Source organism: Lissotriton vulgaris, chromosome 1_1, assembly GCF_964263255.1.
Source record: "Lissotriton vulgaris chromosome 1_1, aLisVul1.2, whole genome shotgun sequence".
NCBI classification, from domain to species: domain Eukaryota; kingdom Metazoa; phylum Chordata; class Amphibia; order Caudata; family Salamandridae; genus Lissotriton; species Lissotriton vulgaris.
The window spans coordinates 1,569,430,876-1,569,455,027 of NC_141685.1; the positions used below are offsets into that span (position 1 = coordinate 1,569,430,876).

Below are 24,152 nucleotides of genomic sequence, written 5' to 3' on the forward strand. Positions count from 1 at the left end.
CCTGTAGAGGACATTTGTAGAGCGGCAACTTGGGCCTCCCTCCACACTTTCGCGAAGCATTACTGCTTGGATTCCGAAGTGAGGAGGGACGGACACTTTGCGCGTTCTGTCATCCAGGATTTTCTGGTATAGGAGAGTGGACACCCTCCTCCGGGAGAGGGGACTGCTGTGGGACTCTATTCACAAGGTGTGGAATCCACTGGCAGATGTATCCATCAGAAGAACAAGTTACTTACCTTCGGTAACTATTTTTCTGGTGGATACAGTATCTGCCTGTGGATTCCTCACTGACCCACCCGCCTCCCCGTCGTCCACTGACGCAAGGGGATATTCACAAGGTGAGGAATCCACAGGCAGATACTGTATCCACCAGAAAAAGCTTTACAGAAGGTAAGTAACTTGTTTATCTGACTTAGAATAATAATACTGCAAGGGTCCTTTCTTATAGAATAAACTAGCTAAAATACTACATGAAATACTATATGTTAGCGATAAATGGTGGTAAGTCACACCCTCGGCCACCAATGTAGGTAATTTCATACAGACATAGCAATCTTCTATTTCCATAGTTTCTACATGGTGTACTAATAGATTTGTAAATACATTTGAATTAGTTCTGTTTTTAATTCCAGTATAATGTAGTCCTTCCTCATCTGATGCTTCTAAATCTGCCTTCTGTTGTTTAATGCTAAGTACTTTCTCTTGTGTATCTATTCTTCTAGGTGTATCTATCATTTGAAGCTCCTTAGTATTATTCTTCATGTCTCTACTCATTGTGTAAGGAATAGCTATTGTCAGTCCTAACCATACTATGAGTACTATCACTATACTACATGTGCATATTCTACCCCATGTTTTCAAACAGTTTCTTTTCGGTCTTCCATTAACAGTATGATCAGCCATTTCTGACCAAGGAGACTTGACCCCTCTTTGTAGCTTTTACACAGTCTTTTAACTTGTGAATTTTTTTTCAAGTGGGTCTCACTTCTCCGTCAGTCTGATCAGCAATTAATTCGTCATCACTTTCGTCACTTATTTCTAAGTTCTCGAAATCTTCAAGGATGACGCAATTCCATTCAGGGCCTGTGCATTTGTTAATCAGTCTTTTCAGTTGTGGACTTCTTCTCCTTGGTTGTACTGTAGATTGTTCAGCTTGACTTGTTATTTCATTTACTTGTTCTGGTTGTTCATTTATTGTCTTTAGACGAAATCTCAGTCTTTTGACAAACCTAGGCCACTTGTCTCCATATCTGAGCCTCTTAGCTGGCACTGTGCTCTGGCCTTCTTCTAGTGCTCTCTTTTGTTTTCATTCAGTTGTGGCACATCTATTTCAATGTTATCCTCTGTATCCCTCTGTCTGACTTGGTCCAGGTCTTATTTGAGTTTCTTCTGCCTGGCCACTAGTCTGTCCTTGTTCAGGTGTTTGCTGAATTTGACTTTGATTTGATTCAACTTCTTCTTCCTGAACACATTTTTCTATTTATATCTGGCCCTGCTCAAGCTCTTCGAACCCTTGATTTCTTCTGCCTGAGCTTCCGCCATAATACCTATCTGTCCCTCTTCAGACTCTGGAGTTCTTGGTTAAGTGTTGATTGTCTGGGTATCTTTATCTTTCCCTATCTGGTCCTCCTCAGAATTACTGTTAGCTTGGATTTCTGTAATCTGAGTAGGTTCTTCTAGACCTATCTCATCCTCACTATCACTCTGACTGTCTAGATAAGTCTGACTCCTGGTTCTCACGTATTCTGGAGGTATCTCAACTACTGGAGTCCAATCATCTTGACTGGTGCTTGGTTGTTCAGCTACTTCAGGCTCGATATCTTGAAACCCTTCAGCTGCACAACCTTCAGCTTCAGTTTAATCAGGTTCAGTCACTCTTTTTGTGTGACTGGCAGGGATCCAGTGTGGAACTCCTTCGCACTTTACAGCTGTAGTGGTAACCAAAATTACTTGTTGTGGTTTTCCCCACCTTGGTGCAAGGCAATATTTACACCTAGCAATGGTTACATTTCCTGCACCTACAATGATTCCTACAATGATTCGCTCATACTTAGTCAGCTTACTAGGAGTTAGGTACGGAGTCTTGGTTAACAAAATCACAACTGGAGGAGCTTAGCGCGCATCCAAGATGGTCGCATGAGCTGTGAGCTCCCGAAACCCTCGCCGCCTCCACCGACTATCCTGGCACAAATCCTGTTTCTGACGACGGGTTCTTGTAGCTGAGACTCTCCTGATCTGAAAGGCCTTTTTCACACTTTGAATCGGATGCCGGACCCCCGAATTACTACTTCCGGAAGCCTGAAGGCCTACACCGTGGCTCATCCCGGGACTTGGGCATCTGGAGCACCCCGAAAGTAGTTGAACAACAACGGCGTATGGAAGGGGACGAATACCCGGGGTCTACTTTCGGTTTCGCTTTTCCTGGCTAAGAAGGTTGGGAGGCGGCTGCCTAGTGATCAAGCTGGACTGTGAGTGCGCTTGCTTGACTGATCTTCGCCGGCGCCCTGCACTTCAATCTCTCGTTGTTCTTCCTAGTGGGGAGCCATTTTCACCAGGTCCCAAAAGCCCCTGAGGGGCGCGCAACCCACCATGGCGGGCAAGTCCGATAGTGATAAGCGGTCCCTCAAGAATGCGACTCGCGGTGGCACAACTCAGACCACCATTATGGACAGATTTGCGCGCAACAAAGACTCGCCTAGCGGGACTGTCAAAACCCCGGAGAACCTTGGTGGTGGCCCCCCTGAGTCGGAGGAGCCAACTCTTCGAGATGTGATGGGCGCCATTGCGAGTATACAGTCATCGATGGGCCAACAGTATGAAACCTTGGCGGCCAAGATCAACACGGTGGCGGTGGATGTAAGCTTGATTAGGGCGGACTTGGCCAAGACTAACGAGAGAGTCAACTCGTTAGATGTCAAAACAGCCAGTCTCACCACCGATGTCTCCGATCTCCAGGCTGAGATCCGGACTCTTCGGTCCTCGAGTGACCAGTTTGCCCGCCGGCTTGAGGATTTCGAAAGTCACGCTAGGCGCAATAATGTCCGCATAGTCAGAGTTCCGGAGTCCTTCACCTATCAATCGACGGACTTACTTGTTGAAGATCTGATCCTCAAACATCTCGCCCCTAAGGGCCTGAGTAACTTTTTAGCGGTGGAGTGTGCCCACAGAGTCCCAGGCGGCAGACGCATGCAGGGGGCTACACCGCGACCCATCATTGCGAGGATCTTCAACTATAGGGACAGAGACGCCATTTTGCAGGCCTCGAGGACTAGCAGCCCTACATATTTGAGAATGTGTCCATCAACTTCTACCCTGACTTTACCCCATCAGTGCAGAAGCAGAGATTGGGATTTTCTGGGGTGAAGCGGAGACTGAGAGACTTGGGCATGAAGTATGCTATGCTTTTCCCAGCCCGATTGCGCATTGAACATAATGAGCGGGTGTTTTTCTTTGACATGCCAGAGGTGGTCAGTGACTGGTTGGACACACTATCTATGCCACGGGACAATGCGGACCAATCCAGAGTTGCTGAAGGCAGCCAACGGGACCAGGAGGAGTAGGGACACCGGCGTGTGCTACCATCGTACCGTGCTGAGGTGGATTGTTATCCTTTTTTTGGGTCAATGACATTCTTACATATAGACTCTGGGGCAGCGGGGAGTTCGGGACTCTTCCTCCTCCGGGGGTGTTTCCTTTTCTACTTGTAGATTCGTTTTTTGGGGTAGGGCGACAGGCACACTGCAAAATGGGGTGGTTTTCTGGTTTTACTGCAGGGTGGGCGGTTGTTGTTCTGGGTATTATGGGGGAGGGGGGGGGTTTCCTTTTCCTGTTTGCATTGTTTTCGAGGCTACGTATTGTTATATGGTTTAATCTGTGTTTCCGTCATGTGGTTGGGGGACCCTGCTACTATTTTCGGGATGGGGGTAGGGGGCTGAGAGTCGTGAGTTGGAATGTCAACGGCTTGGGGATAAAATAAAGCGGGGAATTGTACTCCAATATGTAAAACACCATTTCCCCGACATTGTATTACTGCAAGAAACACACTTGGTGGGGAACACTTTCCATGCAATGAACCGGAGGGGCTACCGGTTGGTGGCACACTCGGGATTCACTTCGGGCTCTAGAGGGGCTGGTGTTATGATTCGTAGTTCCCTTCCCTTGGGGATCGATGAAACGATCCTGGACGACAGGGGAAGATATGCGGCCATTGTTGGTAGGTGGGAGGGGAAAACGGTCGCCATTCTCTCGATATATGTCCCCCCGGGTTTGCAGGCCACCACATTTGTCGACCTGGGGAAATACAGGGTGCCACTTTTACTTAACTTCAATTATCCATACTCCAGTTTTTAGCACCCCCCACTCTGCCCCTCCCCCCGCCTCTCTGCCCCACCGAAACTCCCTCCACGGGCCGTGGCTGGTGGCATCTGGCAGATCACAAATTGCACCTACAGTCCGAGGTGGTAAAAAGGGCATCCTCTAGTAATGTGGAGAACCCTTGCTAGATTTTTTCACAACCGGTGAGAACGTGCAGTGTCAAACGTTTTATGCATCATTTAAGTTTCCGCAGCAATACTATCCGAGATATATTCTAGTTGGAATGGAACACAGGATTCCTGTACGCCTTCCTGCCCTGCCACTCCTACTCCAATTTCTAAAAAAGATCAGTAATGACTAGGCCCAAGCCATCCTTGTGGCCTCGGATTGAGCTAGTTGATTTTTGGTACTCAGACGTTCTGTGTATGAGCATCTATCCTCTGATATGGGCTCCCATGTCAAGAGGAACTCCTGTTGCAGCTGCAGGGCAGTCTCCTTCACGCAAGTCTGTGCAATCTACATCTCCATGCATGTTTGAGAGGTGGCAGTTAAGTGTATTTGATCTGCTACCTGAAGTGGTGGATGTCCTTGTTGGCAGACGCCCTTTCACAAAGTCCATTTATCTTCGGTGTTAGGACAAATTAATGGCCTGGTGTTGAGTCCACAAGACAGACCTCTTATAAGCTAAACTGGAATATGTCCGGTTTGTTTTTGGCCGAGCAAGGTGTTGCTGTGAGCACAATTAAAGGTTATTTGTCTGCCCTTTCGGAGTTCTTACAATTACCAGACAATTCATCCTTGTTTAAATCGCCTGGTGTGATGGGGTTTATTTTAGTCTTGACACAGGTATCCTCCCAAACCGTTTGTGATGCCACAGTGGGACCTTAAGTTGGCATTTCTTTTGTGTACCTCCCTTGAGCCAATGTGCAGCTGCTCGTTGTGTCTTATTACTTTTAAAACGGTCTTCCTCATTGAGATCACTGTTTGTGTGAGTGAGCTTCAAGCACTGTCTGTGGAGCTGCCCTACACCAGCTTTTTTTCCAGCCAGACTATTTCAGCAGACTCACGCGCCTTCTTATCAAAAGTATTAACTTCTTCCCACATTAGATAATCCATTACTCTCCAAGATTCTTTGCCCCTGGTCAAAACTAAATTATTTTCTGTGAAACAGTAAAACAACTTTATGCAGACTCACAGTAATATGTTATTTGTAGCTTCACTTCTTTTCTACATGCTCGGTTGTTAAGAGGGTGCTTCAAGTCATGATAAACCATCCATTCAAGATTGCATCCCCCTTGCTTGTACACCATGTTAGTTTTCTCTGGTACAAAACTATGGCTTGGCAGTGGTAGCTTGCATTTAGAAAATTATCTGTGCCCCACTTTTTTCTGTGTCTGTACTGGAAAAAACGTGCAAAAAGAATGGCAACTGTAAGGATGACTCCAAAGGAGTGAGTATTTGTGATATAAAGAAGTAACTTTGTTAGATGCATGCATTATTGAATTGATGTTAGAATATTGATTTGAAATGGTTAAGTGTTACAATTAATGACAAACCCACGTTAATTTAATGGATTTACAATTGCTTTGTAGATTCATCATGCCCTTTCAGCAATCAAACCAAGTCTTCATTCCAATTCTGCCTGGCAGATCTTTCATTGATCAAACAAGACAAAGAGGATATTGTGTGGACATGCTTAGTTTTTTGTCTGAAGGATGATGTGCCTTCGCCGGCTGTTCAGTGTCATCATGATGTAGGAATGCAGCTCATTGAGTGCCTTGAAAAATATGTTGTTTTACATGAGTAAGTATTTTTGCATTTTGACGTTGTTTTATAATACATGTGCAGAAAAAAACACCAGTGGCTATATTTCTTATTTGAGCTACGTGTTGTATATCTTGAAAATTTTAAGCTTAATGTTGATGCTGCCTTTTTTGATATGAGGACATTTTAATAGTGGGTTACTGTTTTGTCCGTGCTGATGTGATCTTTGCCTAATTGTTAAAGAGCTCCTTCCTGTTGAATGGCCGCTTTTTTGACCCCTCAATTTGATAGTTCGACCAACTTTTCTCAGAGTTTACCCATTATATGCCTTTTTGCTATCGTAATTGATAAGAACAAATACATAAATGGGTATTGAACATAACCTTGTTTTGGAAAGTAGTCTGGATGAGTGGAAACGATAATGAACAATTGCTTAGCTATTGTAAAGGAAAGTTTACATTTTATTAAAGACACAAAGGGAAGGATTCTCCAGTATTGGGGTGTCTTTCATAGATTCACATGCCTGAATCATTCCCCGTGCTCGGAGTGGGAGTCCCACGGTACATAAAAAAGCAATAATATGCCATAATAACATAGAAAAAACCTGGTAATACCCAACCAGGAAGTAAAGTAGCCCAAGCTACAGGAGAAAAAACTTCCTCACTCATGACTATCCTAGTCATTTTGTATAGCCCAAACTGCAGCCAATCAAGCATCAGCACCCACCAGAAAGTTCTCCCCAGAGGCTCAGGCTCTCAGATTTTCTACTGCACGTCGTGTGAAGGGAGTCTCCCTGAGCTCTGCTCAGTACTTCTCTTTTTTCCTTCAAGAATCTGGATTTGAAGATGTCTTAATCTAAAAAATCTTTATTCAGGCCTTGTGACTCTTGTGGTAAACTCCGGCTTTTCAAAGAAGATCCCCACAAGAAGTGCATTTACTGCCTGTACCCTGACCATCAGGTAAAGGACTGCAAGATATGTAGGACCTTCCCTCAGAAGACCCTCAGGGACAGAGAGGGCTGCTTGCTTTTGTGGCTACAAAAGCTCAAGGATCAAGATAATCCTGCTTCTGAGGTAGGCACTATTGCCTTTGGGTCTACTGTAGCTTCTAGGAAGAGAGCTGCTGAAGAGATGTTATCTTCTGCTAGGGCCAAGATTGTAAAGAAGCAACAATCTTCTAAGGGGTCTGAGAGGACTTTCACTAATAAGGCTACTCCCCCTACTAAGAGCAAACTTGTGGCATCCACACCCCTGAGAAGAACAACCAAACATTTACCTCAAAAGACGACTTCTGAGAAGACTTTACCTTAGAAAAAGACCCAGTCGTCGACGACGCCGTCACCGGCGAAGATTCCCGTCGACGCAACATCTACGTCTACGGTAACTTTCTCTTCGCCTAATCCAGAGATGATAATGTCGACAGCATCTTCTCCGTCGACGATGGTCTATGTCTCTGTCAGGCCTATCTCGTCGATGAGAGAATCTTCATCTGCCACCGTCAGCGCCCCGTCGGCGGCCAAGCTGAAGAAGATTCGTCGACGGTTGCTCCATGAACATCCTGTTGTCGACGAGCTCGTCGACGACTCCTGCATCGTCGACGACCAGACCGTCGACAAAGACTCCGTCGTCGAAGAAGACTCCTTCGTCGACGACCAAGACCTCGTCGACGACCAAGACCTCGTCGACGACCAAGACCTCGTCGACGACCAAGACCTCGTCGTCGACGACCAAGACCTCGTCGTCGACGACCAAGACCTCGTCGTCGACGACCAAGACCTCGTCATCGACGAAACCTTCCTCGTCGGCGAAGACAACTCAATCTTCGACGACTACCTTATCATCGTCTGGATCCAAGCCCCGTCGACGAGCCCGTCGATGGGGCCTCCGTCGCCGCTGCAACTGTCTACATGTACCACCATGCAGGTTTGGTCACAGTCGACGGCTTTCACGTCAACACCAAAGCCATCCTTGCTTCAGAAATGCGGTTCTGTTCTAGAACCTTTATCTCCTCTACATCTGTCACCTCGAACAGTAACCCTACAGCTTCCAGACAAATTGCTGGACTCCGAGGATAGTGAGGAGGATTCTAACCTGGATGAAAGGTTTGGGACAGCTACAAGTCCTTCTGAATTGCACATCAAATACCAAGAAGAGGACGATCAAGAGGGCCAACCTTCGCCTGAGCATGTAACATCACCTGTTACTAATGTCCCCTCAGCTCAGATTCCAGTAGCATTGCTAACAAATCTATAGCACATGCTAAATGACTATTACAGGCGTTTTCCACCGTCTGAGTCAGAGAACTCTGTGCCTCCTCCACCTGTGGTGCAAACGTCCATATCTCATTTCAGGTCTCCAAGGTCTCCTCCGCCTGTAGCTTCCCATCAGCCTGAAGAACACCAAACTTCTGACGAAGAAGAGAGAGAAGAAGGTGAAGTCGAGGACAGATCCTTGATGGCGGAGTGGGTCAATTATCAGGTCCAAACATCTTCTCCTTCACCTCCGGTTAGCACTGATTCACCTCCAATAGATGTTGGAGGATTCCATATTCTTATGGAAAGAGCTACAAAACGCTTCCATGTCAACATGGAGACTACACAGCAGGAAGGCTTCCTCTGTTTTCAAGGACCAGCCAAGGAAGCAGGCTAAGTCAATACCCATCATTGATTTAATCTGGAAAGAGGGAATTAAGGTGATGTCCACTCCTGCATCTATCCCTCCAGTACTCCCGAGGATAGATAAAAAATATAAGGCTCCCGAAAAGTCCCCAGCTTGTCTTATAGGAAGCCCGAAATTGGATTCGGTGATCATAGAGGCTGCACAGAAGCGATCTAGAAATCCTTCCTCTCCAATCGCAGCCCCACCGGATAGAGACGGCAGGCGTCTGGATGCTATTGGGAAGCGTGTGTCTACAATGGCAGCAACTACAGTCCTGGCTGCCAACTCATTAGCCATTCTGGGCAGATATGACCGGCAAATTGGTCTGACATCTCGCCATATATCAACATGCTTCCAGAGCCCTCCAAGACAGAAGCTCTGAAAATACTGCACGAGGGTGTGAAAATCTCGGCTGAGATGATTGACTCTGCAGTTGATGTGGCTTCGACTGGATTCAGGCAGGTAGCAGGAGCTGTTGCCTTGCGCAGGCAAGGCTGGCTAAGAGCGACTTTGTTCCGCTAGGAGGTACAAGCTAAGGTATTAGACATGCCTTACGACAGGGAATTTTTGTTTGGCCCGCAAGTAGAGGAAGCCTTGCTGACAATCTAAAAGGACACGGAGACAGCCAGGCCCCTTACAATTTCGAAAGCCGCCCTTTCGAGGTGCGAGAGGACGTGGGTCGTCCTCCACTAGAGGAGGTTATAATCAGCAATCCTCCTACAGGCAAGGGAGTCAACATTACCAAACCCACGTTACCAGTCTTACGGCCAGCGCAATACTAAGTATTCCCAAAACAAAAGAAAGCCTTCCTACCGCGGAAAGGATAAAAGACAATGAGTTTTGTCACGTGCCACCGCTACTTCCGCAGTCTCACATAAAAATTGGAGGAAAGATCTCAAAATTCTACTCAAAATGGTCCTCAATAACATCAGACAGGTGGGTCTTGGACATTGTGGCCAAGGGCCATGCCCTCGAATTCGAGAAATGTAATCCAAATGTTCCCAAGGGGCCCACCTCCATCTCATCTCAAGGAGTTGTTTTCCCAGATCAATTTGATGTTGAAAAAGGAGCAATCGAAAAGGTCCCTCAGGTTCAGAGAGGAGCAGGATTCTATTTCAGATTTTTTCTAATAAAGAAGTAGTCTGGGGAATGGCGTCCAATTCTGGATCTTCGTGCCCTCAACAAGTACTTGAGAAAGCTAACATTTCGGATGCTATCACTCAAAGAAATTCTGCATCTTATTTCGGCGAAAGAATACATGGCCACCTTGAACCTCCAAGATGCGTACTTCCACATCCCCATTTTACCCCGTGACCGGAAGTTCCTGCGTTTCAGGGTGGCTGGCAGGGATTTTCATTTCAAGGTCCTACCCTTTGGACTACGTTTGGCGCCCAGGGTGTTCACGAAGGTCCTGGCTCTGGAAGCAGCACACCTCTGGCTGGAGGAAATACAAATATTTCCCTACTTAAACAATTGCCTTTTCAAGGCAAGTTCTTACGCAATCACAGACAACCATATCCAACGGTGTCTGTCTCTCTTTCAGTCACTGGGTGTCTCCCATCAATTTCAGCAAGTCACAGCTAGAACCGTCCCAAAGACAAGCTTTCTTGGGAGCAACCTTGGACACACAACTGGTCCGAGCTTTCATATCAGACGAGAGACGAGAAAGAATACAGGACATGGCTCGGATTTTACTCTCAAGAAAGTCAGTTTCAGTCCGACAGTTCAAGTCTTTTCTGGGGATGATTTGTTCTTGCATTCCATTGATACCGAATTGCCATCTCAGGATGAGGCCTCTTCAAGAAGAACTCAACCTGCAATGGCTGCAGGTCTCCGGCTAATTTGAAGATCTCATCCGAATCACCCCTCGCATCCGAGGTGCTCTTCTCTGGAGGATTCAAAAGAGAACTTTACAACAAGGTTGCACGTTCCTCAAAGACGCATCAAACTTCACAATCACCACAGATGCATCCCTAGAAGGTTGGGGAGCACATCTTCAAGGGCTGGCGGTCAGCGGGAGATGGAGCTCTCAACAGAAGGTCTGGCACATCAATCTATTGAAGCTAAGAGCCATCTTCCTAGCCCTCAAGTCCTTTCGCTCAATCGTTCAAGGGGCCACAGTATTGGTTCGCACAGACAATACTACAAGCATGCATTATTTGAACAAACAGGGAGGAACGAGGTCGGCTCGTCTGTCTCAGGAAGCCCAAGAAACATGTGCATGGGCAATACGACACAGAATCAATCTTTTGGCGGTCCATGTACCGGAAACAACAAACGTTCTTGCGGACACTCTCAGCAGGACAAAGGTGTCCACCCACGAATGGGAACTTCATCAACCAATGGTGGATCGGATTTTTCAACAGTGGGGTCATCCAGATCTAGACCTCTTTGCGACTAAGAAGATTAGCAAATGCCTGTTCTTCGCAAGCTGGCATCCCCACAAGGACTCTCAGGGGAATGCATTTTCGATCAACTGGTCTCAAATATATGCTTACACCTTTCCTCCGATACCGTTGGTTCCCAGAATTCTCCGGAAGATGAAGAAAGAGCTGTGTCGCCTGATTCTCATTGCCCCCAGGTGGCCTCACCAATACTGGTTCACCAAGCTCCTTCTCCTATCAGAGTCCGAACCAATTCAGTTCCGACCAATACCGGATCTCCTCTCCATCCAGGACGGTCAGATTTACCATCCGGACCCGGCTTCTCTGAAATTAGCGGCTTGGCGCCCGAGTACCTTGAATTCGCCCATCTGAATATCTCTGCAGATTGCAAGGAGATACTAGCCAAAGCAAGAGCCCCTGCTACGATAAAAACATACAGACTTAAATGGAAGAGATTCTGTATCTGGTCTCACTCGGCTGGAATCCATCCTTTTCAAGCAAGGCCAGATCAGATATTGCCTTTTTTCTTACATCTGGCAAAATCGGGATTATCGCACGCAACTCTAAAGGTTTTCCTAGCAGCCATTTCAAGGTATCGTCAGGATGGGTCCACTTCACTTTACTCTTCAAGAATAATACAGCAATTCTTTAAAGGACTTTTCAGAAGGTTTCCTCCGGTACGTCATCCACCGCCATCGTGGCATCTCAAAATATTGTTAGCGCAGCTCATGCGCCACCCTTTTGAACCAATTAACAGAATGGATTTAAAATTTATTTTATGGAAAGTATCGCTTTTGTTGGCTTTGACTTCATATAGAAGAGTCAGTGATGTCCAGGCTTTCACGGTCCATCCACCTTTCTTGCAGTTCAATGTCTAATTCAGTTGTACTACGCACAAACACAAAATTCATGCCTAAGGTGCCTTCGGACTTTCACCTGAATGAGCCAGTCATCTTAAGGACATTTTTTCCTAACCCTCAATCCCCTGCGGAAAGGGCATTGATACACTAGACAGCAAGAGGTGTTTAAAGTTCTATTTACAAAGGACCTCTACAATACGCAAATCTGATCAATTGTTTGTCGCTTATGGAAAAATTCGACAAGGTCATGAAGTGTCTAAACAAACAATAGCAAGATGGATCTCTGTAGCTATTGACTTTTGCCATATACAAGCAGGAAGGCCTTTGCAGGCAGCTCCAAGTGCTCACTCTACGAGAGCCTTGTCTTCCTAGACTGCTCTTTTCGCTGGGGTTCCTCTTCAGCACATCTGCAGAGCAGCAACCTGGGCCAGCTGGCATACTTTCACCAAGCACTATTGTTTGGATGCAGCCAGCGAGACTGATGCTTCAGTGGGTCAAGCAGTTCTGCGTAATCTTTTCAGATAAGGGGAGCATCTGTTTCTCTCCTCCTCTTACTGATTTTCAGACGCCTAATCATGCTTATTTTGTACATTCTCATGTAATTGCACATTTCATGCTTTTAGAAATGAGGCATTTTATTATATGATTGTGTTTTTTCATATGTACAGACTTATGCTACAATAGCGTCTTCCAAGCAGGGATATGTGCTGCTATCTACTCTGATTCAGGCATGTGAATCTATGAAAGACACCCCAATACTGGAGAAGAACAATAGTTACTTACCTGTAATCTGTGGTTCTCCAGTATTGGTGTCTTTCATAGATTCACGTGCAACCCGCCCACCCCCTCAAAGGCTCATAGGCAACATTGGTTTACTATCACTCCTGTATGAGAAAATCTGAGAGCCTGAGCCTCTGGGAGAACTTTCTGGTGGGTGCTGTCGCCTGATTGGCTGCAGTTTGGGCTATACAAAATTACTAGGATAGTCATGAGTGAGGAAGTTTTTTCTCCTATAACTTGGGCTACTTTACTTCCTGGTTGGTTATTACCAGGTTTTGTCTATGTTATTATGGCATATTATTGCTTATTTATGTACCGTGGGACTCCCACTTCGACGACGGGGAATGATTCAGGCATGTTAATCTATGAAAGACACCAATACTGTAGAACCACAGATTACAGGTAAGTAACTATGGTTCTTATGCATCAACTCCAGCAGCCTCCGGATTCAATTAATCAATAAACTAAATGTTCGAGGCAGATGAGCTGTAGATCACATGATTTGCATACTCCTGCCATTTAGTGTTGAGTCCGGATGTTTGCACTTTGTTTTTCTTTGAAGAAGTCTTTACAGTCATGAGGTAGGTGACTCCTCCTTTCAGTGATAGTGTGCATGGGCATCTACTCCATTGTTAGATGATTTTTTTTCAGCCATTGAGTTCGGACTTGTATTGCTGCACTCCGCTTCGTAACCGTTTCTTCGGGTTCCCCTCGGTGCGCAATCCACTTTACCCACGTCGGTATTGTTTTGAGCGCGTAACCCACCTCTACGCGTATCGTATCCATTGAGGAAAACCTCTACTTCGATCGAAAATCTTGGAAAGACCGCCTGGCCTAACCGCGTTGGTCCACTATGCAGTAGATGGAACAGACGCCATTTAAATTCTGGCCTCTGTGTTGCACCAAGTATACACGCAGCAGCTTGCATAAAGTGTGCAATTTATGCATGTCTCCGGAGCACAACAAAGAAGTCTGCGATGCTTACAAATCATTCCGATAGAAGAAAGCGCTCCATGACCTTCGGCTCAATATCGCGAAATGCAGAGCCAAAACGTCGAATACACGCCGGACATCTTTGGGGAAGAATCCATCCCGGAATCGGACGCTGAGTCGGAAGGAGATGTGCTTCAAGGTCAATGTACCGTGAGTACTGAACGCCCCTTGATACAACATCCAAGTCAACCGAAACAAAAGGCTTCGGTCCCACCCCTGCCTTCGGGCCACTGTCGGCACCAACAAGATGTTTCAGACGCCCCACCCTCCGGCTCGGCACAGAAAGACGTCTCTAGAGCCTTCCAACTCAGGATCAAGTAGGCCAAAGACTGGCACCAAGCCGAAACATTCAGGCTCGAAGACAAAAATCTCTTCGGAGCCGAAATCCTTGATGCAGAAAACAAAGCTTCCTTCAGCACCAAAACCTTTGGTGTTAAAAAGTGATTCCACACTAGTGCCGAAACATAAAAATCTACCTCCAAATCGGCAGGGTCCGATTCTCGATGCCACAACACCCAAATCGTACCCAAAACAAAAGGAACTTTATATAATTCCTGATTCAGGACATGTTCTTACTAAGCTTACTCTTCAGAAACAGAAACCTGAGTTGGAGGAAGAACCTTTCTTTATTCCTTTTCAAGAGGAAGAATGTGGTTACTTACCTTCCCCCTCCTCTTTTACCACATTACCCTGATCCAAGACATTTACTGATTACACCAACTAACTCTCCACCACCACCACAGGATGATGATGATGACAATGATGGGGATGTAGGGGACAATATTGTACACATAACGACCCATATCTTTACCCTGCAAAGCCTTCTCCAACGACAATTTAGGACATCTGGAATTACTTACTAGAACTGCTGAATATCATGGGGTGCAGTTACACAAGGAATCTTTAGAGGAAGATTACTTATTTGAAACACTCAGTACCACACAGCTGCCTAGTCACACTAAGCTTAAAGGCATGATGAGACATGCTGACGACACCTTTAAAGATCCAGTGCGGGCTCGCATTCTCACCCGCAGAGTTCATAAAAAGTATAAGGCTGCTCCTTCAGATCTGGTCTTTATTAAAGGTCAACTATTACTAGACTCTTTGGTAGTCTCTAATGCCTGTAAACTGGACAATTCACAGACAACAGGTGATGCTCCCCCTCCAGACAAGGAGTCAAAACTGTTAGACCCTCTGGTAAATGGGTAGCGGCCCAAGCTGCAAATCATTGACGCATTGCTAATACCCAGGCCCTGCTAGCCAGATATGATAGGGCACACTGGGACGAAATGGAGCAGTTGTTACAACACCTCCCAGATGAATGCAAAGCAATAGCTCAAGACTTAGTCCAGGAAGTAACGCTCATGTCCAATTCCTCTATAAGATGCGCCTTAGACGCCACAGATGCCGCAGCTAGAGGGATCAACACTAGTTTGTTCTTAAATGGTTGAGAATTTCTGGTTTTAAACCAGAAGTACAACAGTCTATTTTAAATACCCCTTTTGACAAGGAACATCTCTTCGGACCCGATGTAGATAAATCCTTAGAAAAAATGAAAAAAGACACAGAGGTAGCTAAGTCTATGGTAGCTCTGCAGTCTCCCTCTAATCAAGGCTCCTTTAGTTTCTCCTTCTACCGTGGGGGGTGGTCCCAAACCATGTCCTCTGACTACTGCCACCTCTTATAAAGGCAACAATCAATCTTCCTCTACAAAGGGCTTCTTTAGAGGAGGATATAGGGGTAACAAAAAAGGTCGAGGCAAGGGTTCCGCACTGCGTAATTCCTCCTGCCCCAACAAGCAGTGACTTGCCTACACTCCCCAGTCCCCCCCGCCCATCTAACACCTATCGAGGGACGCCTTCTACAATTCCTCCCCATTTAGCAATCTATCCCCACAGAATAATGGGTGTTAGGAATGATGCAATTTGGTTATTGCATGGAGCTTACCAACGATCCTCCAAACATACCACCACGTTCTCACAAAATACCACCAGAACATTTACATCTACTTCAGCAAGAAGTACAGCCTCTCCTCTCCAAAGGAGCCATAGAACCTGTGCTGTTACAACATCAAAGGAGAGGTGTGTACTCCCTGTACTTTCACATCCCCAAAAAAAGACGGCTCCTTGAGACCTATTCTAGACCTCCGAGAACTAAACTCATACATACTCTCAGTGTATTTCCACATGGTAACACTCCAACAAGTCCTCCCGCTTCTTCGCAGGGCGATTTTTTTTTTTTTTTTGTCTACACTAGACTTAAGACGCCCATTTCCATGTTCCAATCCATCCTGCTCATCACAGCTACCTCAGGTTTGTTATAGTGGGTCACCATTATTTATTTTATTTATTTATATTCTTATAACGCGCCTGAATCAGCCCCGAAGGGATATCTCCGCGCGTGGTTCCTGAATAAGAGGGATAAATCATATTTGGGGGATGACAGAGAAAGGGTCAGGTTAACCAGATATGAATAGGAAAGTTTTTAGTTGCTTCCTAAAGGAAAGAAGATTGGAGATTTGTCTCCGCTGCGGTGGTAGAGAGTTCCACAGCAAGGGGCCTTTTAGGGAGGGTGCTCGGCCACCCTGCCTTGCTCTGGTAACTTTCGGTATGTGTAGCAGCATAGTGTTGCTAGATCGCAGAGCACGTCCGGGGCAGTAGAGGAAAAAAATATCTTTTAGATATTTGGGACCAGACCCATATATGCACTTATGCATGATGCAGCAAAGTTTAAAACTCACCCTCTGTTGCACTGGGAGCCAGTGAAGGTGGCAAAGGAGGGGACGAGAAGGGGTACGGGGAGGAACATTCAGGATGAGTCTTGCCGCGGTGTTCTGCACCACCTGCAGTCTGCGTATTTGTTCTTGGTTGGCGGAACTCAGTAGACTATTGCAGTAGTCTATCCGTCCAAGGATTAGGGCCTGAACCAATGTTTTCCTATGAATGTTCGGTAGGAAGGGAAAGATACGCCGTAGGAGACCAATAGTGCGGAAACACGTTCCCGCGACCTGGCTGACATGATCTTTCATGATCAGGTTTTGGTCCAGGCGTACCCCCAAATTTTTGATGGTCTGTTTGGGTGATGGGACAGGTCCTAACTCAGATGGCCACCAATCCGGCGACCATAGCAGGGTGGCCCCTCCAAACAACATGACCTCTGTTTTGGTCACATTGCACTGGAGGAGGTTCTGGGCCATCCAACCAGCCACCGCTCTCATGCCGTTTTGAAAAGATTGCATGACTGCAGGTGTGATGGTTTGAAAGGGAAACAACAGCTGGGTATCGTCAGCGTAGGAAATTGGTGAGAACCCATAAGATCTAATGATCTCAGCCAGAGGGGCCACATATACGTTAAATAACGTGGGGCTCAAACATGAGCCCTGTGGCACACCTTTGGTAAGCTTCCTGCAGACAGATTTGTGGGAGCCTAATTTAACAACTTGTTGTCTGCCTTCAAGAAAGCTTTCAAGCCATGCAAGGGCGGTCCCCCTTACTCCCACTCCCTTCATACGGTCGAGAAGAATTTTATGCGACACCGTGTCGAAGGCAGCGGACAAATCCAATAGCACCAGAATCGCTGAGCTCCCCCTGTCCAGTGACATTCTGATGTTATCTGTCACTGACAGGAGGGCCGACTCGGTGCTATGGTTGGGCCTAAAACCAGATTGCGAGTGGTCCAGGCCGCCCGCTGCCTCGATGTAATTCGACAGGTGTGCACCATTACCAATTCAAGGTGCTGCCCTTGAGTCACCACTGCTCCCAGGGTATTTACGAAATGCCTGGCAGTAGTTGCAGCACAACTGAGAAGACAACACATCCATGTCTTCCCATACCTGGACGACTGGCTCATCAAAGCCAGTACTTACCAAATGTGTCTCCAACACACTCAAACCACTATTCACTTACTTCACCAACAAGGGTTTATGTTAAATGCGGTGAAGTCTCATCTACAGCCTTCCAACATGCAAACTTATCTGGGAGCCACGATAGACGCTCACAAAGCTCTAGCCTCCCCCAATTCAGCCAGGATTCACAGTATTCAGTCCCTTCTCACTCGTTTAGCCCAACCAATGATTGCCAGCAAGGGTTTTCATGCAACTGCTAGGCATGGTGGTGTCTTGCATTACAATTGTTCCCCACGCAAGACTTCACATTTGTCCCCTTCAAGAATGTTTAGCAAGTCAGTGGAACAGTCGCATGGTCGATTAACTGATCTAGGGTTGATAGATGGCCGCACCCATCGCTCTCTTCAGTGGTAGAACCCAAAAATGTTATCTAAAGGATGGCCCTTTCTCGACCCTGTTCCATAAATAGTGCTAACAGCAGACGCATTGCTCACTGGTTGGAGCGCTCGCCTGCAAAGTCACACGTTCCAAGGATTATGGACTCTAAAGTACAGGAGTCTTCATATCAATCACCTAGAGCTACTAGCAGTGTTTCTGGCTCTTAAAGCCTTTCAAACTCACCTATTAGGCAAAACTGTTTTAGTCTGCACAGACAACCTGACAGCTATGTATTACATACAAAAACAGAGGGGACACACTCTCTCTAACTGTTGCTCCTAGCACAAGCCATTTAGAAATGGGCAATACATCACAAAATGTATCTCCTAACAGAACATCTTCCAGGAGTAAAAAATCAGATTGCAGATCTTCTCAGCAGACACAGACCGCAAATCCATAAGTGGGAACTTCATCCCCAAATTTTTCTTCCAACTTTCAGGAATGGGGGTTTTGTCACATAGACCTGTTCGACACACAGCAAAACGCAAAATGCCCAAGTTTCGCCTCCAGGTTCCCCCTCTCCCACTCATTCCACTGGTAGTTTGGAAGCTCAGGCAATCATCCCTAAAACTCATTCTCATAGCTCCCACATTGTCCTGCCAACCTTGGTTCACCACCCTTTTAGAGCTCACAGTAGTACCACACCAGAAACTGCATCTCAACTCCAGTCTCCTCACTCAGAGCCATGGAGAAATCAGGCATCCAAATCACAAGAAACTCAACCTGATGATTTTGCTCCTGAAGTCATATAGTTTGGTTATTTGCAATTACCACCAGACTGTATGAATATCCTAAAAGAAGCTAGAAGACCTACTACTAGGACGTGTTAAACAGCACAATAACAATATCAATCCCTTCAATGTTTCAGTACAAAACATCATCTGTTACCTACTACACTTGCAGCAATCAAATTTAGCTTATACATACATTAGATTGTATTTAGCAGCAGTAGATGTATATTTACAAAACAGACAACACTTCTCTCTTTTCAGAGTGCCAGTGATTAAAGTCTTCATGGAAAGTCTAAAGAGAGTAATACCACCAAGAGCTACACCTGCACCATTGTGGAACTTGAACATAGTCCTTGCAAGGTTAATGGGTCCACCTTTACAATTACAATTCCTCTAATCGAAGGTTGCTTTTCTTTTTGCAATCTCTTCCCTAAGGAGAGTTGGGGAACTTCATGCAATAACTATCCAAGAGCCTTTCTTTCAACTTCATAAAGACAAAGTTGTTCTTCGAACCAATCCCAAATTTCTACTTAAAGTAGTTTCTGCTTTTTACATAAATCAATCTGTTGAGTGACCTGTGTTTTTTCCTCAACCCGATTCTGTAGTAGAACGAGGTCTACACACACTAGAAGTTAGAAGAGCTCTACTTTATTATGTAGAAAGAACAAAATATTTTCGGAAAATAAAACTGCTTTTTGTTGCCTTTTCACCACCTCACAAAGCCAATTCCATTTCTAAATCTGGCATTGCAAGATGGATTGTGAAATGTTTCCAGACTTGTTATATGAAAGCCAAAAGAACATTGACAATACCCCCTAGAGAGCATTCCACCTGCAAAATAAGGGCTACTATGGCCTTCTTAGGGCACATTCCGTTAGCTGACATCTGTAAGGCAGCAACATGGTCTACACCGCACTCATTCACCAAACACTATTGTGTAGATGTATTAGTGAGACAACAAGCTAATGAAGGCCAAGCAGTACATAAAACATTATTTCAAACAACTGTAACAGCTACAGGTTAGCCACTGCTTTGGAAGAATACTGCTGTATAGTCTATGCAAAGCATGTGATCTACAGCTCACATGCCTAGAACGGAAAATGTTACTTACCCAGTAAGCATCTGTTCTAGGCAAGTAGAGCTGTAGATTCACATGCGCCCACCCGCTACCCGGGTAACTATACCTGTTGCAGTGTTCTTTCTTATCTTGTATACATACGCATGGACATCTCTTTTCTACCCTTACTAACACCATTCTAACCCTCTGCTGGAAAACAATCTAACAATGGAGTCCATGACCATGTGCACTATCACTGAAAGGAGGAGTCACCTACCTTGTGACTGGAAAGACTTCAGTGCAAACATCCAGACCCAACACTAGAGGGCAGGAGTATGCAAAGCTTGTGAATCTACAGCTCCACCTGCCAAGAATAGATGCTTACTGGGTAAGTAACATTTTCCTTCCCACGAAACATTGAGGAAAGTGAATCTGTGATTTAGCCAATCCTGTGGGCTGCATGAAGAGAACCGATGACTTTGCACTCTTTTTCTTTGCACAACAGACACCATAGTAATTCCATGCCCACTTTAATCAGTCTTCTGTTCATTTCCTGACAAAAAAGGGAAAACTCCTCTCACGTTATGAATAGTCAAACATCACCTCCAAATTATTGGCACAACAGTTGAAATGCATATTCCAAACTTTCAACAACTTTATGAGAAGAGAAAAAGCTTGTTTACTTACTCCAACGTGGGTGTACCACAGTCACAGATTCTGATCTCGAATCTTACACATCATCAATTAAGTTTTTATTTTTTTTGTGAGGGCAGCAAGTAGACTTCAAGGTATTTTTTGAGATGGGCGAATTCTCGCCTCTGTGTCCTTTATAGAAATGAAACTTTCCTTTTCGATAGTTGGGAAATGTTTAATTCTATACCCTAAGGTGAGGATTATGCAAGTTCAAACCTTACTTACCACTAATGAGGCTACAACAGATTTAAGTTAAAAGCTTTTGAAAGTTGAATCAGAGGACCTGTCTGCTGCATTAGTTATGTTCTCTACCCTCACTCCGGGGAGAAATCTTTAGAGGCCATTGCTCCCCTTTCCTAAATGAGCTCCAAAAATATGGATTTCTATTGTAACTCCCTGCATAGTACAGCGTACCCTACTAGCAGTGCTTGGTGAAGAAACCGCCTTGTAAGATATCTAAAATGTCAGGAGTTGATTTTCTGCTGCTGGTCTGAACTCTTTAATCCATTTTTCATGTTTTCAATCATTCAGCTACACACAATTTACGAATAACTGGAAATGCTGGGTATAATAATGTTCTAGTATAGGTTTTGGTGTTTCTCCACTCTGAAAAAGTGACCCGAGGGAGTAAACCTCCTCCCCGAAATATCTAGAGCTCTGACATTTGAGACTCTACTATAGGGGATCAAGCAGAGCAACATTGCAAGCTTACCTGACCATTGTTTCCTACTTGGGAACCTTCTGGCAAGCCATGAAAGGAAAATATTCAGAACTGTATTTGCATCCCAAAATCTTGAATATCTGGATTCTGGTGGAAGGGAAAGCCTTATACCTCAGAGGTGTTTCCTGACCATGGGGTATTCACCAACTTGGACTTCATCACAGGAAGGTGTCCCACAGAAGGAGCTGAGCAGAAAGTGTTTACCGAACTGAAAACTTTCACTTGCAGAGCCAAGTCTGCAACGAAGTTCAGGATGTGGATAGTGTCTGACACCATGGGATCAAAGTTCCATTGCTGACTTCAACCAAGCCATCTATTCCATGCTGATCTGTTCTGTTTAATACTTTTCTCTGCCCACGTTCTGTGAATGAGGTCTTCAGACTTTGAAGAAAATCCTGTAATTTTCATGGGGCCCCTGTAATCCTCTTTGCCATTAATTGAAGGTTGCTTTCCAATACAGTTTGGGAGACCATCCAGGTTCATCAGGATCAGATTGCGGTACAGTAGAGGGTTTGGAGAATCCTATAAATATCTTCAATTTTAAACTGCTACATTGTTGACCCTATCAGGAAGGTATTCTGCGGCGAATGCCGTCTGCTTGTTGGGGAAAAACTTCCCAAACCTCTTTTGCTATCTCGTTGCGAATATTTGCGTGTTGCTTCCTGATTGTTTAAATATCTTACTGCCAATATGTTGTCTGTCTTGAGTAGAACGCAACCTTGTGCCAGTTCTTTGGTCTAGCATCTGATCGCAAAGGATACGGCTAGGAGCTCCAGACAATTTATATGTTATTAATGTTCTTGAATCAACCATTTTACTCCTGTGGAAGGTTCTTCACACCTGGTTTCTCATCCCAGCTTGCTGGCATCGGAATCTATAAGCGGATCCGGATTGGAACCAAAAATGGCTTGGCCATTCCAGGCCTCCATGTGTCCTAGCCAGCATTTCATTTCATCCTTCAATTTTTCAGGAAGAGGAAGTGATTCTGAGTAAGTGAGTGCTGGTCCTAGGAAAGAGGCCTTGAATCTCGGAAGGGCCCAATAATGGAGCGGCCTTAGTAAGATCATTTGGATTGATGATGAAAGGAGTCACTCTAACCTCGCGACTCAACGTAGAGATGTTCCTGATTTGTTAAGTGTTCTCTTAAGTTCCTGGCGAATGTTCGTCTTAGCAGAGCATGAAGCCCCTGGAATAATGTACCATACTATATGGATTCCTTCAATCTTGAAATGGGGATATACCAGCCATTAGTTTAATTTCTGCAGATTTATTACTGGTAGGAGAACCTTATCTTTTTTCTCCACTAGTAAGAGACTGCTGACAAAAACTGTTGGTTGAATTGAGGACCTCATAATGGCATTCGTGTATTGGTGTGCTACTACTTCTTGGTCTATGCAGAGGGACCCTTCCTCGAATATAAAAAGAGGGTACTAAGTATGTCTGTGTTACTCAGAGCAATATCATTTTTTCTGTAAACCCTTGACCACTTGCAGTACTCACTGGTCCGCTGTCAGTTGCCTCCAGTTGTGGAAGAACGTTGCCATCCTGTCTCACACTTTTGTGATGGGTGAAGTTAAATGATCTTACCAGCAAAACCTCCAGTGGTGGATGGACCTCATGATGGTCCTCTGTTTCACCCATGATATTCCGGCACCCTGGGAGGGGAAGAAGCCGTCAATTCTTAATAGGTCATGCCATTAGCTCGGCTTGCAAAGGTGACCTTTTCGGGAGGCTTGGTTAAAAAGTCGGCTAAACAAGCGACTTTTTCCTCAGCTGGCCCCATGAAAACCTTGATGGCAAAAACGTTATCAGTTAGGGCTTTGGCCAGGAGAGATAAATGTTGAAATGAATGGGCTCAACTCCTTTACGAAGGGGTCCCTGAAGAAATTTCCAGTGCTGCTGCTCTTGCTTCAGATGATGGCAAATCCCCCAATTTGGGCACCAATTTGGGGCCTGTGGCGTTCGGTGGAAATCACACAATTGGCACTGCCAAGGAAGATGATGGGATGCTGCGCCCATCCAGAAAGAATATCGGGTGAGAAGAGGGATTTAGATTGTTTGGCTTCTTCAGCAATACCAAGGATTTTTGTTAAGGGTGCTGCAGTGTCAAACAGTTTGTCCTGGCAGGAGCTCTAGATGCACTTTTTCGGGTCTATAAGGTACTTGGACAGTAATGTCACCATTTTGGTGTTGATTTCAGGGGTAGGAGAGACCTTCCTTTCGAGAGAGGGGTGGGAGCATTCTGACTTTAGTCTGTTATGGATCTCCGTAACCAGAGTACTTGGTTTACTGTGACATATTCGGTGGAGCAAGGATGGTTTATCTCCTCGGGTTCCAGCATGTCTGATGGAGGGGTGGCAGATATGTTTGGGCCTGCATCAAAAGATGTATCCTGTGGGAAGGTTTTGGGGTGCCTGGGGCAGGGCTGATTCGTCTTCTGAAGGGAGAGACATCCCCAATGTCTTAGTTAAGGGACAGGGGGTTGCGCTCTGTAAGTAATTTTTTTTTGGCTTTCTTGTATAAGTGGGAGGGTGTCCTCCAAAGGTAGGAACTCTCTGATCAGAAAAATATTCTTGAGGAGATCAGTAGTATCAACCGGCCTCTCCGGCGCCGATTCAATCGGGGCAACCCCTGGTGCCGCCCCCGCGCGGTGCCGGTTCTCCGGCGCCGTCCCCATTCCCTCTCCAACGCCGGACGCGGAGTCGGACCGGCGTCGTCAGACGCCGGGCTCGACGCCGATGGGGCCTGTGAACCCTGAGGAGCCGGTCTACATTGTTGATTCCGAATAGGGTGAAGATGTAGATTACGGACAGGAGTGTGAGGGGTCTGAAGACCCTCTGACACGTGAGTGTCAGTACGACGTGGACTGGACGGGTGACTTGGGTGACGCCAGTGGTCTGGACGACTCCCCCAACC

The 24,152-nt window shown here is 45.7% G+C and overlaps 1 protein-coding gene and 1 pseudogene across 4 annotated transcripts in view; both read left to right on the forward strand.

The window, feature by feature from the left end:
* Positions 1-24,152, forward strand: part of TBC1D15 (TBC1 domain family member 15) — a 608,606-nt gene that overhangs the window by 176,995 nt on the left and 407,459 nt on the right. For all 4 annotated transcript variants that reach the window (XM_086918096.1, XM_086918103.1, XM_086918101.1 and 1 more), the window contains exon 5: positions 5,907-6,117. In XM_086918096.1, the coding sequence (XP_086774222.1) occupies positions 5,907-6,117 (211 nt within the window). The remainder of the gene's footprint in view (positions 1-5,906; positions 6,118-24,152) is intronic.
* LOC147750828 (uncharacterized) lies at positions 9,885-11,136 on the forward strand (annotated as a pseudogene).